This window comes from Strongylocentrotus purpuratus, unplaced genomic scaffold (genome assembly GCF_000002235.5).
Source record: "Strongylocentrotus purpuratus isolate Spur 01 unplaced genomic scaffold, Spur_5.0 spur5_scaffold_1, whole genome shotgun sequence".
Classification (NCBI taxonomy): domain Eukaryota; kingdom Metazoa; phylum Echinodermata; class Echinoidea; order Camarodonta; family Strongylocentrotidae; genus Strongylocentrotus; species Strongylocentrotus purpuratus.
This window is the reverse complement of record NW_022145594.1, coordinates 10955452-10972125: the sequence shown is the minus strand read 5'-3', so window position 1 is coordinate 10972125 and position 16674 is coordinate 10955452. Positions and strand designations below refer to the sequence as shown.

Sequence of the window (16674 nt, the reverse complement as noted above, 5' to 3'; positions counted from 1 at the left end):
TTTAGGCTGATATTTCTCAGTTTTTAATGCTTTAATACTTGTGTTTCAGAGTCATCATTCCATTCATATCTTTTTCACCTCGTAATAATCATGGTTTGCAATGTTGTGTTGAGACAACACTCTGTGCTTTCCTGCTGACGAAGTTGGTTTTCAACTACCTGTAAAACTTGCTAGCAATGTGAAGATTGTTTGGAATAATTTGATTTTATGCATTTATATCCTAAGTCAAACAAAATACATATTTTGTATTCATTAATACAAAAAATGCAAAAAAAATGTTTAAAAAAAAAAAAATTAAAATGCTGACCGTAGTTTTTCAGATTTTGGGGTCGGTCGCAAAGGGCAATACAACAAGTTTTTATTTTAGGCCTAACTGAACATCAGACATACACTGTTGCAGTTTGCGCAGTGTATTGTTGTATTTATATGAAAAAATTAATGATAGCGGGTGTCCCTCTTTTTTTTTCTTTTGCTGATTGTAGTAAGGGGCCCTGTTTGGACAACTTTGTGGGATGTCCTGTTTCGATATCAAATCAATTATCGATAGAGTAAGAGAGCATTTTCTATTCTATGGCCCTTTTTCTAAATCCCTTCCATGGATTCGATTGGGACCTGCTGGTATCTGATATCAGGTTTGAAACGAGCAAGCTTGACCACACCCATGAGGATTGCCATAGCAACCAATGTTGCTATCATTCCAAGGAGGAGCATCGCAAAAGGGTTGAAGGAAGCCACATCTGTGGTCACTGGAAAAGATAAAATATGGTAAAACAATTGGATGTGGATTAGATATTTTCACATGCGTATCCATGGGAACAGGGAATAACCCTCCTCCTCACCACCCCTCCTCCCGTCCCATCCACCTTTTAGTAGAAAATTTAAGAGAGGAGATATTCCAATACTTATTTTTGTCCTGTAAAGGATTATCAGAAGTGATAACTTTTTGTGTCTTATGAGAAAAATGTTACTTTTTCAGGTTTTTAAGTGGTTGTTGTTACAAAATAGTACATACCATTAGTAGCCATATCGCTGGTTGAGCGACGGATGCGAATCGGACCATTACTGATGGTCTGAGTGGACATAACGGACGAAGATCGACGTTTGCGGGCGGGAGGTGGAGGTTCAATGTCTGCGGGGCATTCTGCGTCTCGAAGCAATTGAGCCTCCTCGGCACCACAGACCTTCACTGAACAGTGAATATACACCTGAGAAAAATATATGATGATGCATGCATGCATTAAAATTCATTATTATAATACTTTCTAAACATCCAAACAAAAATGCTTTTTAAAGTTTCCGTAATTTTTATAAGGGATGTCCAACCTGATATTAAGTTGGTTGTGAGGTCCCCTCCCTTTTGCCATGTACTACAAATGTAAAAAATATAAATTTATGTTCAGAAATTTTCAACCATTTATTCCCCCTAAATATGATTATTGCAAATATGTTCTTTATACAATACCTGTATGAAACACATCTATTCCGTCACCAATAACTAAGAAAATGAAAGTTTATGAAATTTTATGTATAGAGCAAAATGGAGAGGAGTTCGCAAGGTACCTCACAGTGTTGAAAATTTGTGTTTCACTGAAGACAACTTCAATTTGTTATAACTTTCCTATTCAACTGGATATTGCTGAAATTTTCACTTATTTGGGTGTACTTCAAGGTAGGCAATTATAATCAAAGAAAAAAAAAGGCTTAAAAAAAGTCTAAAATTTGTGTATGTTATACCATAAAGCTCAGTGAAATTGTTCGACACCTCGGTTGCACACAGTTGCCATTCATTTACACGTACATGTAGGTAACTACTGAACCCAAAGACACAGGGCAGATATCACTCAACTAAGACAGAGATTCTACTTTTTATTTTTCTTGTAAAATACTCATGAAATTGGCAAACAAAATTGTAATAAAATCAGGTGTATAAGTTCATGCCATGTAAATAATTTACCTCAGTGTAATCCCCAACAAAGGCAAATGCCTCAAAAGAAAAGCGTTCTTCATTCAATCCAGGGAGAGGATAGAATTCAACTGTGTATTCATCTGGGCAACTGTAGAATCAATTGAAAGCGATGTACTTGAGTTAGGAGGAGTCATAGCCGTGAGAGAACGGCTAGTAGGGAATCATATAATATTGTTTAAGAATAAGAATATTGATAGTAGTAATAATAATGATAATAATAATAACAATAATACTTATAAAATAATGATAACAACAACACAAATTTTTAAAAATTGTACTATGATCTACAACAACGAAAACAACAAAAATTGTACTATGATCTACAACAACGATTAATCTTTATACTACTACTACTGCTTCTTTTATTTTGTTTATCCATAGAAAGCCTGGCTTATTTTGTTCCATCGTGTTTTTTTTTCGTCTTCGGGTTACACAAACTTTCGTGAAAAATCCAGGGGGGTGTTTCATAAAGCTGTTGGTAAAGTTACGCATGAATTTACGAATGACTTATATCTGAAAAGCCAAATGGGATGCTAAATCATTTTTAACTGCATCAACCAGGCGCGTACGCAAGATTTTTTGAAGGGGGGGGGGGGTTAACATTCATAAATCGGGCCGAAAATTTCGCAACGACTCAGCCAGCCGCTGAATAAGCAGGGGGGGGGGGGGGGTAAGGTCACCTTTTTTAGGTCAGCCATGGGAATATATATATATATATTTTTTTTAATATAAAAAAGGGGGGGGGGGTTAGGGGGGTTACGGGGGGGGGGGTTACATCCAGAAAATTACCAAAGGGGGGTTAACCCCCACCCCCCCCCCCCCCCCCCCCCCCCCTGTGTACGTGCCTGGCATCAACTAAAGTTGAACTGTGCAGATGTAGATTAACGTTCTTATTATAACAATCATTTTTATTGCAAAGTAGATTTTTTGCCATAATTTAATTGAGGTTTTTGGAAATATAGTCACATTTTGTTAAAACATCAGGAAAATGTGGGCATCCTATCTGGCACTTCAGATTCATGTCGTTCGTAAAGTCATGCGTAACTTTACGAACAGCTTTATGAAACACCCCCAGTCCTGATTCCCGATCGAGGGTCAGGTATAATGTTCGTGAAATACTTTCAACTCAACTCCAAAGTGATAAGTCCAGTTTACCAGACACCTTCTAAAAAAACTCATGTCTCGGCCCAACACTTTTAATATGGGATACATACATTCGTAACAAAAAAACGCTAGCGATCAACACCTCGTTATTGTTGATATCTTTTCACATTATTTGTTGCTGTTATTTATATCTGTTTGGCAATCAGTCAGGACTGAATATTTTTTGCCACTAAATGTAATGTTTTTTGTATTATATATCTCAAAGAGCATCTTTGAAAACATATCATTATTTGCGTTTAATTTACCCGACCTTTAGTGAATATTAGGGGATATTTTCACAAAATATTTTTTAACCCAACAACATGAAGCACACGACCTTTCGTGATTATGAGGTTATTTTCACGAATGTTTGTGGAACCTGACGTGAACACACTTTGGAACGAAGTAAGTCGAGAAGCCTCATCAGCATCAATGCCGATCTTCCTGAGGGCCTTCAAATAAGTATTAACCCAGCAGTAAACCAATTACCCATTAAAACCCGAGTGGAGGGTGGCAAACGTGGAGTAATATCTTGCCAAAAGACCTACATGCCGGCCTTGGATCGGGACCTCAACCCTTGGTATAAGAGTCAAGTGAATGAACCACTTTATCATCACTACATGATTTATTTCACGAGGCTCATGAATAGTTCTACTAACCCTTGAGTAATTAGAGAGTGTTGAACAGCAGAATCCATGTCTTGAGTGGTTGTCGCCCAGCAGCGATCAATAAACATACCAACACTTGCTACTGACTCAAGAGTCACAGCAAAGTAGAGGTCATCTCCTTGCAAGACAGTGGTGGCGTCCGAATTCAGCTCAACAAAAGCATTTGTCAGGAATCTTTGCAGGCTCAGACTGAAGTCACCAGAGCCCTTGTCGCTGAAGGACACCTCACCAAGCTGTGGTCTGAAGGATCCACTGACGATTTCCTCTTTCTCGAGGCAACATGCAACCTTAACCTGCATGTGATATTCACGGGTAATTACTATATCGTCGTCCGAGCCAGGCTTGGCGTAAGTGATAACATTGACGAAGGTAATTGTTGTGTTATCCTCCTATAATGACACCAAGTAATATAAAATAAAATAATGTTACGAAAACAAAAATGAAATCCAGTATCGCGGTATATTTTGTTGTAATCACTAGTGCTCGGGGGGGGGGGGAGGGGGCCTTTGGTGGTTGAAGCCCCTCTCACGCCCCCCCCCCCCCAACCAAAAAGCAAGAAAAGGAAGGAAAGACGAATGCTCTTTAGAAACCATATGATAAAGTGATGAAAATTGAAAGTCACGCATTCTCCTTCAAGACATAATAGGCAGTTTTGTTGAAGAAAAGTGTCTTAGAACCCACCGTGTGAAAACGTTTGAGGCACAGTGGCTCACATTCCTAAAAAAAAAAAATCAATTTTGTTGACTTTTCTGCACCTAAAATTTGTTTTGTTGATTGATTTAATGTCAAGTACTATTCTAGCGTAATAAGATGTTGAATAACATTTTATTACCGTGTTATAATATTTCTTAAGTTTACAAAGAAAAAAAGATACTGAAGCGTCAACAATACGGCGGAATCGGATGCAGAGTAAGAAAGATTCCGGGACCTCTTCTATCGGAACTTAAAAGAATAACAAATATATTGTTATTTGGAATGAAAGTAAACAGATTCTATTTAATCCAGCATGTCATGCCTGTCAAAGCAAACTTCAAAGCTCTGCCCCTGGACCACGCAGTTTGTGGCTGCGCTCTACGTACTGGAACCCAAAACATTATGTTTAAACCCCCTCTTCACAAATCCTGCACACGCCCATGGTATTGGTAGCCATGGCAACAGGAGTGATTCGTACCAGTTAACATTTAAGGAATCCTACCTCAATGATGGTGCCACATTGATTGTATTCTGTAGTGAGAGTGATCTCATTAGTGCTATCGTTCTTTACACCGGAGCAGGATCGGTCTTTAAAATGAACAGCAGATGCTTCACCTGGGACTAGCCGTTCATCTATGTTGACGGTCATTGAAGTACTTCCACACTCAACAAATGTCACTGGTATAAGAGAATTGTCAAGAGCAAAGAAAATGTCAATTACGTCACCCTTTTCATAATTATCTCTCAGGTGTCAGAAGTGAAATTTGACGTAATTGATTAGGGTGTGTGTGTGGGTGAGGGTGTGCGTGTGTGTTCATGAAGACGGGTTGTTTAAGCATCCGGGAATGTGGTTAAAGAAATTAAGATTTTTGGAGTGTATTTCGTTTTAGACGCCGTTGAATTATAAGGAGATTTTAAGCAATCTTAAAAGACTTCTCAGATGGTGGAAACAGAAGGACCTCACGGTGTTTAGAAAAATTCATTTATTTAAAACATGTAAATCAAATTACGTTTTTAGCTTCACTAGTGGTTCCAAAATGGGTCATATTGGAAATACAGAAAGAATGTTTTACATTTATTTGGAATAGGAAAGATCAAATTAAGAGATTAATATCATTGTATTAATGTTATAATGAAGTGAGGTTACGAATGACTAATTTTGACTCGTTTTTAAAAACCCAACGTGTAATGTGGGTAGAAAGACTATTGTACGGAGAAAAGCAATGAGATGGAAGCTATACTTTGATTTCTGCTTCAAGATGGTAGGAGGTAGATTTATTTTCTTGTGTAACTACCTGAGTTCTTTTTAGACAAGATAAAAGCATGGGAAGAGTTAGAAGGTTGTAGGAATGTTTCTCAACAACAACGATTTATTTTTTTTAAAAGAAAATGATCTTTGATGAGGAGTTGTTTACATGCCATATAATATCAGTTCAAGATATTTCTGCTGAAAATGGCATGTGGTCAATATCTAATTTTCAACATTTAGGGTTAAAAGGAAACAAAATTGTTGATGTATGGACTATTGGGGAAGCTATTTTGAGAAGCAGAAAAAAGGATAACTGGAGTTTAGTGGATGTAAAAGCAGTGCAATGCAGTTTAACAGTAATGTGAAGTTCCTCAGAGATTTAATATTGAGGAAGGTTTATGAATACTTAATAGAGAAGTTAGACAATTCCATTATTCTGTCGCTCCAATTTTGAGGAGGCTAGGAACAGTGTGTGGTATATGTGCAGAAGTATGGTCGGGTGGGGTGTGTGTGTGTGTGTGTGTGTCGCATGGTGGGGGGGGGGGTAGTAGTGTGTGAATGAGGGTGTTGAGAGTATGTTTAACATAGTGTTCTTGATCATATATATGAACAAGTTTTCTAAACAGTTCTTTTTATTATTGCAATTTAGCTTTCATCCAATGTACAATGTATCCAGTTTTGTTAAGAATGATTTGTACAATATGTATTTGATTTGAGAAAAGATAATACAAAATGTCTTTTTTTAATTTGAGGGTGTTCTTGTGTGTGAGTGTATGTTATTGTGGAGTGTACACGTCTGTTAGTGTGCATCTGTATTGCAGATATGGTGGTTTTGTTTTGGGAAGGTAATTAGGGAGGGAGTTTTAATGTGTGTTATATCATAACTGATTTCATTCATTATTTTTATCAAAACTTATGAATTGTACATGTATTAAATTATTTTTGTTATGTGATTATGATGAGGAAACAAATTGTCTTTTTGTATGATTATTAGTATTGTTTTGATATTGAATGAAACCGAAATAAAAAAAAAATTGCAATTTTTATTTTTCAATTTTTTTAAATATTTATTTATTTTTTATTTTATTTTATTCTTTATAATCCTGGCTAAATCATGAACAGGTATTCGTCCAACACAAGAAAAATATTCAAGAAACTTACGTTTATCTTGACAAAAATCGCCACCGAATCCTGCTGGACATGTGCAATTGCCTTGCTCACAGCTCGCTCCATTGAGACAACGGTTATCACATCCATCTGAAAATATTTAGAGACAACAGTTGCTTTATTAAATGATGTGGCTCCAGAAAGTACGAAGGTAAAGAGCTAATTGTAAAACAATTTTTGTTGTCATTTACGAGTTCGAGTTAGATTTGCTGTCGTTTTTGCTACTTTTCATTTCTGTTGTTAAGATATCAATGTGGGCATGCGTGCATGCCCACATTGATATCTTAACAACAATGGCAAGTGTTCTTAAAGAAAAGCTTGAGTTCTGGCAATGGTAGGAAAAAAATTCTCACAGAATCCCAAAAAACAAAAACACTGAATGTCAATGAATACATATAGATGATGACTTATGCCAAACGATTTTGGTAGAGAATATAAAGGGGCTGAGTAGTGAGCAAAGAAAGATTTATAAGGAAATTTAAGGTAAGTAGGCCCCGCATCATTGGTCACTATGTGCAAATGGTCGTTTTTATTTTACTGGTTCAAACAGTCAACCTACCAAAGGATAAATAATCTAGAATGAATTGTAGCCATGTTCTCTTGACATACGAGGCCCATACCAGAGCTTACAATTAGCTTGAAGGAAACATTTTCTTTTTGTTTTAATAGACATATTTAGATTAAACCTCCCCTACCCCCAAAAAACAATAAACAGGTTGCTGTCCTTTAAACCCAAACATCCAACAATTGTAATCTTACAAGGACTTTCAAAAATCTAATCCTATGGCTCGTAATGTATACGTCCTTTACTCCCGGGGGTCAAATATAAATACTGTGAGATTGGGTGACCAACAAAGCGTCTTTTCAGATTGGATGCCACGCGGCGGCAATAAGAGCTTCAAAAATATCAATTTTGGGCCATTTTCAAGAAAACGGTCACTTTTTTCAAAATGGTTCAAAATCCTGCTGTATGCGCCGGTATACGCGTATAGGTTTTTTTTCTAGCCCTCAGGGCCAGACTGGGGGGGGGGGGGGGGAGGGGGTATTAATTTCACATTGGTGAGACGTTTCAGGCCGCCGCCTGGCGCGCCACCTAGCCAGTTATAGCAAAGATGATAGACTGCGGCGCTCTGTCATCTTTGGTTATAGTGTGGACGACGGCCGCGAGAGGTAGGTAGCATGGCAGGGTATTGCATGCACCCAGAGTCTTTTCTCTTTGCAATACACCTTAGCTAGCTATTAAAGCACTCGCCACGCGCGTGTTGTGTAGGCTTACACTTTCTTTAAATACCCGTTTACAGGGTGTGAATTCGGGGAAAAAACCACACGAAATCCTCATTTAGGGTGTATTTTGGCTTCAGAAGAAATCCTTGTTTAGGGGGTGCCTGGAAAACATGTGGTCACGCAGGAAGCTGTAATGAATGGAGATACCGTCTCGAAAGAATTTTCCGAGGGAAAATTATTCAAGATTAACCTGGCTTAACAAAAAGAAATGTAACCCTCTCCAGCCATCATTTCCATCAACAGCTGTCCATATCAATGCACAGTCCCTCTCTGGCATTCCAAATAGTACGAAATGTTACGCAACGCCTCTGCTTCCCTAAGTTCTCTATTCACTCGTTTGCAAAAATATGCAAGCATCGGGCTTTGAAGCCATGCGTGGCACCGACAAATTAAGTCATGTTCATGGAAGATGTATTTAGCTATAACATATAAAATGCAGAATTCACAACATATGACCAATGCAACTTTCTATTAGTCATCAAATGCGTTTTCCGTTCTGGGATAGCTCTACTAAAGACATGGCCATTTTAACCAGCGAAATCGACCAAGGAAATCATGAGTTAGAGCGAATGAAAGATTTTCATAATCATGATTTTCTCGTCTAATTATTGACATTTTCCGAAAATTTCCGAAATTTGTACATAGCTAGGAAGGTAGTCCAAAGGTTTATCTTCCTAAAGAACTAAATGAAATTGTGTTATATGTTTGCGCATTTATTGATTTAGGGCTAGAAGTTGTCAAGTTAGCACCACTATTCACCCAAAGTACGGGCCGGCAAAGCAAAAGCCGCCGTGCTCGCTGGGCTGGGCTGTGTGTGGAAAGGACTTAGTGCTACTAGGGAGCTGTAAGGTTTTGGAGGGGGATTAAGGGGATTACGGTAGGGGAAACAAAAGACGCGCGGTGCCACGGATGACTTCAAAGGGGCCTCTTGGACGGGATCTCCATTCATTACAGCTTCCTGGGTCACGCATGCTATACAGTATTTCTACATGACTGAGACCCCTGGGCCTTTACACCGAGCCTATACACAAAGAGAGTGATACAGTGATTTACTTAGTAGTCCGGCCTTTCAGCCTTAAACAAAAAAGGGGTGGCTTACTTAGTTGATTTCGGGCTACCCAACATTCGTGAATAATCAAGCCCTTAGTAGTTACTATATTCACACAGAGAACCAGTGAATCCAGGTGTACAATATAGGGACTTTTAGATTTACACGACGAGAACGTGGACCGCCACGTATGACATCATTTTAAGGTAATGTGACGTCCTTTTAAGACACTGCCGGGCACGGCCCAGTGCCTTAACACAATGTCACACGCGGCAGTCCACGCTCTCGTCCTGTAAATCTAAAAGTCCCTATTAGGATGGCAAATTCATGCAGGTAACTTACCCGCAGTCCAACAAAATTAGAGACCAAATATCAATTGCTTTAAATTTTCTCAATGTTTTTTAATTTTTCTAATTCGATTCTAGTTTGATTAATTTTGGTATGATTCAAAACAAATAAATATATAATTGGAAAGTAAAATCCTGCTTTCATCAGAGTGTGCATTTAAATGTACGAAGCAGAATCTGAATGGCTATCGCCAATTTAATGAGCTCGTAATACACAGCTTCTTGTCCTGTAGGATGTTACACTGACTCCTTGCCATTGATCACATTTCATCCCGTTACAGTCAAACCTGCTTTAGTGACCACCTGTCTACAAAGACCACCCGTCTACAAGGACCACATTTTTAGTTTTCCTTGAACATGGTTTCTCATTGAAACATGTATTAAAGGAACCTGTCTACAAAGACCACTTTTTGCGTTTCCCTTGGGCAGCCGCTGTAGATATGGTTTTACTGTACAAAGGAATAGCAATTATGCTAGTGAGCTCCCTAACTGAACGTACATTTAACATACATATCCAAATACAGCAGGGATATTGAAACATAATTATAAACAAAATTTTCCTTTTGTTAATACCTATATAGACCTTTATGAATGGGGGAGGGTTATTGGACCACATTTACCCTCCAGATAGCCAATGATATTTTTTCCACAAAACCCAAAACATCTCCATTTTTAAATTTACCAGCAGTCTAGAAAAAGCAGAGTTTGCCAACATAAAATTAGTCTTTTGTTTTTTACCTAAATGACAGAAGTTTCCACTGAAACCCTCGGGGCAAACGCATGTATCGTTCTCACATGTTCCTTCATTGAGACAAGGGTTGGTCGGTTCACATAGAACTGTTGGAAAAATATAAGAAACACAGTGGTTGACAATCAAATCTATATTCCTATGTGGTCTATCGAAGTTACAGCAGTGATAAATAAACTGGATGAGACAAACAATTAACGTGTAGCTTTAAAATTTCTTGTTCCTCCTATAACAATGCTTCCTTTTGTTTTGGAAATTATTACAAAGCTTGCAAAAGCTTGTCTACGCTGGAATCGCTTTTGTGAAACGCCCCTGGTGTTTTACCACTAGACGACGGAGGCGGATAGAGAGGTATTCTGCTACACCAGATGCAATCAACGACAGACAGCCTCTCAATCTAGTTTATTTGTGCCTTTCTTGCCAAAAATCTTGCCAGGAAAACTCCCGCCACAAATAGGCTAGTCACTTTACTGATTTTCTCTTTGCTTAAAATCTGATAGCTTTATACTTCATTCCAGTTATTGAAATGGAAGTTATTAATGTTATCAATGAAATGAAGAATAATCAGAGTTCTGGTTATAACAGAATTATAATCTCTTGAAAAAATTGCACCATATATTGTTCAACCTTTAGTTCACATTTTTAATATTTGTCTCTAAATACAGGAGTTGCACAATTAGCTAGGGGGGGGGGGGGGTAAGAGCACAGTTTTTTTTTTTGGGGGGGGTCCAAGATTTGAGGAATTTGTTTTCAACGACTCAGCCAGTCGGTGAATAAGCAGGGGGGGGGGTAAGAGCACATTTTTTTTTGTTCGTTCAAGAAATTTGAAAATTTGGCCGACCAATATTTCGTTCAGTTAGGAAGAGGGGGAGGTCACTTATTTGGGTAACCTTTTAGCACACACACATCTTTTGTTCTTTTTTTCTTCAGATAATCTGACAATTTGAGTAAAAACGGACTATTATTAATGATAAAAATTGGGAAAAACTGTTCTAATCGATTCCTTAATTCTCCCAACTATATTATTACAATTTAATTGCATTTTAGGTGAATGTAAATCGTCACAAAAGAGTTTCATTCCAGAAGTATCTTAATCTACACAAATTCAAATTACAACAAATTATGAAAAATAGAATTTATTGCTAGAATTTCTTTTTAAAGATAAGCAAATTTATGTATGGCAATATCCCTACCATTAAAAAAACAGGAGTGATAACTAACAAGGGAAAGAGGTAAATTAAAAGAGATCCGTTGCTTTACTCGAATTAGTTTTGGAATGAAACTCTTGTTATTCGAAAATGCGTACTTTACAATAAATAACGATTCTACAGTACCTTTTCCTATCTCACGAAATGTATCTGAGACTTCGAATAACCAACTTCCTTGTACTCCATAGTTACTACCTGTCACAAGATCATCCAAGGTAAGTTCTAGGTGGCGAAGAGTTCCGTCTGGATAATACATCCCAACCTTGATAAAGATAATAAAAATGATAGTAATAATGATCATTATGATGATGAAGATAATGGTGATGATGGTCAGTAATGACAATGATTGTGATGCTGGTGTTGATGATGAACATGGTGGTGATGGTGATGATGATAATGATGTTGGCGTTGATCATAACAATGATGATGGTGATGATGATGGTGACGATGATGAAAACTGATGGGGATATTGATGATAACAACAAGTATTGATGGGACTCCTTGTGTTATCCATTAAATAACATCATGTTATTAGCAAGATTTGAAAGACATCCTACAATCCAGTGTTAAATCAAAATCTCGTAGAAATGAGTAATGACAGTTTTTTTAATGATATATTTCATTTTAAACGTCAGATGCAATCTTAAAGATACTCTGTCCCTTTTGCAGACAACATCAAATTCTGTAGAACTTTGCAGGAATTATGAATATGTCATGTATGCCCTATCTGTGAAATTCAAACGTTAGCAGTGTCCTAATATTCAAATTATGCAAGGAAACCTGTTTACTTGCTAGACTTCACTGACAGACACTATTGAGTAACTGACTGGCTTTTCTTCTTCTTTGGTAATAACATTCATAAAATGAGCTGTAAAGGGTACATGAGCATTTGTCTACATCAATAACCCACTTATTGTAATGGTCAAAATTGAACTGATTGCATTTTTGCGCAGCATAAAACCTACGACCATTCCGTACAATTGTCGGAAAATCAAACTATTACTTACTGGCTCTATCAAGCGCGTACTGGTACGCAGGATTTTTTCAAGGAGGGGGGGGGGGGGGGCCGGGGGGGGGGGGAAGGTGAGAGGACATATGTTTTTCTTTCCTTTTTAGTCCCAAAGATTTCGCGACGACTCAGCCAGTCGCTGAATTAGGGGCGGGAGGGGGAGGGGGGGGGGGGGGGTAAGAGGACACCGACATCATCATACAAGTACAACTAAGATAACATATTGCAATTTATAGAGCTTAAGTTTATGCATTATCATCAATAAATTGTTTTTTTTTTTTAAAGTCTGATTATGTATAATATTTTAGGCATCCCCTGATGCATTTCCTGCAGTCGGAAGAAAAGACTTACGTGTTATAGGAATTTCACATTCCTTTTTTTAACTTCCAAAGGTGCAGCAGGGGAAGCCAAATTTATTATTTCATACTTTGTATCCTATGTGTAATTCTATTGTGCCTTCTATTGTATGTTTGAAATGCCAAATAAATAATAATAATAATAATAATAATAAATGCCAATGAGAAGTCAATAAAAGTTGTTCTCGCATAACACCTAATACCTTCCTTATCTAAGTGTTCTTACAGCATGTTTGTCAAGGTGGGAACTGCATCAGTAACGTAACACTTCGCTTTATATGGTTTACATCGAGTATAGCGGGAGAACTGAGCATGTCAGCTTTGCACGTTCCCGTCTTTTCCAGGCTTTTCATAACAACCGATGTCACCGCGATAGGGCGTAAATCCCCATTCGTGTGGGGCGATTGTTCTTAGGTACTGGCGTAAACACGGTCGCTTTCCAACAGGCAGGTACTACTCTTTCGGAGATCGACATCTAGAATATCATAGAGTATATGGGACGTGAGTTGGAATGAGCATGTTTTCAGTACTCGTCCATTCACACCGTGAGGCCCCATCTGTGCCTTTCGAGGGTAAATGAACTTGAACCGTTTGCGAACATCCGATTCATGGATCACAAAAGGCTCGCAGTCATTTTTATTCTGTTACGCAACGGTGTTAGTTGTTCGTTGAGCTCTTCTTGACGATCTTGGTTTTCGAAGTGGTAGAAACCCGGCCCCCCCCCCCCCACTCAGGTTTCAAAATGACCGCATGCGTGTTGCCAAAATGTCCTTTTCGTAACAAAAGAAAAAGGTCGAGCCGTATTGACTTTACACACCGGACTTTTGCTGAAAAGGGGGGATGCTGAAAAGGCTCGTATACAAAGAAAAAGGTCGAGCCGTATTGACTTTACACACCGGACTTTTGCTGAAAAGGGGGGGGGGGGTCGGTTGGAACACGCATATGCGTACCCTAAATAACACTGAGTGGGGGGCCGGGGGTAGAAAGGATGAATTATGTTCATTTGCCTTTCCTTTTGTAATCTCTTCGTGCTCGACAGTGTTTCCTTGCTTTTTGTTGGAAAATTCCGTCAATGCTTCTAAGGATTTCCATGCATTCCCGGGATTATTTGTCATTAAGCACCGTTCCAGCTTTTATCTGTGTTTTCATTTTGCTTCACTGACTTGTCTTTTTTTATTTATCTCGTCAGTTCTTTCATCCGATTATGATTTCCATTCTTAAACTCTTTTTCTGTATGGCTGCTTTTATCTTTCTATTAAACCAGGGCTTAGTCGAAGGTGTAAGTCTTCACAGAAAGTGACATAACTATTTATTGTATCTGTTAGTTCATATATGTCATCACATTCGTCACGAAATACGTCTGAATCAGTGATATCAAATGCGACTTGTAGCATTACACTCCACTAATTGTCCCACTCTTTTATCACCCTTTCCTTGGCTTTTAACGTTTAATCTTTTTATCTGTACCTAATTGGCATAAGATGGACAGCATGGGGATCTGATGCACCAATCCCATGTCGAATAAGAGACTTGTAGGCATCCCTAACTGAGCAGTAACATTTATCTAAAATGTTTTCTCCCCTAATTGTTGCTATATCAACATATTGGTAATAATGGGGCATAACAGTTTCCAAGGCATTTTGTTTATCTGAGGTCGGAGGTATATAAACTAAAAGTACATTGACTTGAGGGAATTTCTCTGGCAGATGAAAAGGGGCGAAATGAAACACACATCAGTTCGATGTCTCTTCTTCTTTTCCTGTTGAAGTACAGGCCATCATGTTGTCGGTGTATCTTCGTACTTTAATGTTGTGCAGATCTAATCTATATGTGCGGTTAACAAGAACAGGCGCAATCCTAGCGCAACAGTGTTTTCTGCATCTCAGTCTCATATGCTGGACCAACCATCTGGAACACTCTACCACAACACCTCCGCCTATGTAGTACAGAAGACACTTTCCAAAAGAAACTTAAAACCCAACTCTTTCCATCTTGAGTTCATAATGTACGTTTTGAGTATCTAAATTTATTTTCGTTCATAATATCTTAATTACTGTTCCTTGTTTGATTGCTATGATTTTTATGTTTCTTTTCTGTTATAATAGCGCTCTGATCAGTTTGTCTGTAATAGCACTCAAGAAGAATCAATTATCATTATTATTATTATTAAAGCTGGCTACTGAGGTACAAGCGATTGTACTTGCAGGGAGAACGACGAGCATATGGGACATGCATCTTCTTTTGATTGCCACAAAGAGAAGTTGAGGCCTTTGAAGTATTGTGCAGCTGGTACATCAACCAAGGAGTTGAGCATACTTACGGTACATCATTATCAGCTTGTACTGAGCTCGCCTTTCTTCAAGGATGGGCCACTGCAGACGAAGGAGCATGTTGGTGACACTGCTTGTGCGAGGGTGGTCTCCTATGGAAAACCTGGTGTACTGCCATTGCACCATCTCTAGCCTCCGAATATTATTCGCATCCGTATTCCAGGACAGGTCTGAGGAGAGCCTTGTAGCATAGCACCTTGATGTTTCTTGGGCCGGAGCTCACGTTGTGTTGCAAGAAGGCACGGGTGGAGTTTGCCTTCTTGGCAACCATGCTTATATGGTGATTCCAGCTCAGGTTTTGCTGTAGACCAAGATACTTGGCAGAGCTGATATTTTCTAGTGATTGACCATGGATTGAGTATGTCTTGTTGATTGGGGTCCTCTTTTTAGTGACTGAGATGGTCTGAAATTTCTGAGGATTAAATGTCATCAGCCAGTCTGATTTCCACTGCTGCAGGGAGTTGAGATCTTCTCGAAGTTTTTTCTGCATCATCCTTAAAGCAAGTCTTGCGGTAGAGGAGACATGTCATCTGCAAACAATCTGATTGGGAAGATACACTATAGGGTAGGTTGTTGATGTAAAGTAGGAAGGGGAGCGGGCCGAGGACACTACCTTGCGGTACCCCTGATGAGACTGAGACAGTGTCTGAGGTACATCCATTGAGAACTAATTTCTGTGTTCCGTTGTGGAGGAAATCTTGTATCCAGCTCAGTGTAGACTGATAGATGCCATAGAATTTAAGTTTGTATAGAAGTCGATGGTGAGGGACGTTGTCGAAAACCTTTGAGAAATCTAACAAAATCATGTCGTGCTGTTCGCCTCTGTCTAGTCCCTTGGCAAGGTCGTCACAGGTGAGGATGAATTCGGTGATACATGAACGACGTTTGCGAAATCCATGCTGGGCATTTGAAAGGATGTTATTTTCATCAAGGTGACTCACGGTGCAGCTGCAGATGATATGCTCCAAGATTTTGCATGGAATAGATGTCAGAGAAATGGGGCTATAATTCTGTGGATTGCTCCTATATCCTTTCTTTAACACATGATCAATATTTGCCATCCTCCAGTCATGTGGAACAACGCCTTGTTCAACAGACGCTTTAAATAATGTTGTAAGTACTGGGGTGACTTCATCAGCAAGTACCTTGCGAGTAACCCAGCCGACATTCAGTCCGGGCCTGTTGCTTTGTGGGGATCAAGTCCAGACAACAGTTTGTTGACACCAGCTGGAGAGATGTCAATGTCTTCCATGGAGGAATAAGGAATATCACCTTTGTCTGGGATATTAGTTGAGAACTCATCTTTGGTAAATATTGATGCAAACTGTTTGTTGATGGTGTCTGCCTTGGAGGTGCAGTCATATTGGATGATTTCTCCAGTTGGATACCATTCTTACTGCCAATGAATGACCAGAACTGTTTCGGGTTGCATTTGGACTGATGTTCCTGATGTAGTCA

The 16674-nt window shown here is 38.7% G+C and overlaps 1 protein-coding gene across 1 annotated transcript; it reads right to left on the bottom strand.

Moving 5' to 3' along the window:
* Positions 1-310: 310 nt before the first annotated feature.
* Positions 311-15342, bottom strand: LOC105436503. Its single transcript, XM_030978510.1, has 8 exons — positions 15207-15342; positions 11863-11978; positions 11648-11783; positions 10304-10402; positions 6881-6976; positions 4973-5148; positions 1013-1205; positions 311-746 (listed from the first exon to the last, which is right to left on the bottom strand). Exons 1-8 carry the CDS (start codon positions 15340-15342, stop codon positions 583-585), a joined length of 1116 nt encoding a protein of 371 aa, XP_030834370.1. The 3' UTR covers positions 311-582.
* Positions 15343-16674: the final 1332 nt, after the last annotated feature.

Excerpts from the sequence above, each read along its gene's own strand:
- LOC105436503 (XM_030978510.1), bottom strand. The coding sequence starts at position 15,342 with ATGGTGCAATGGCAGTACACCAGGTTTTCCATAGGAGACCACCCTCGC. Across the intron at positions 11,979-15,206 it reads CAAGCTGATAATGATGTACC|TTTTCATCATCGTCACCATC; the intron begins GTAAGTATGCTC and ends TATCCCCATCAG. Across the intron at positions 747-1,012 it reads CAGCGATATGGCTACTAATG|TGACCACAGATGTGGCTTCC; the intron begins GTATGTACTATT and ends TATCTTTTCCAG.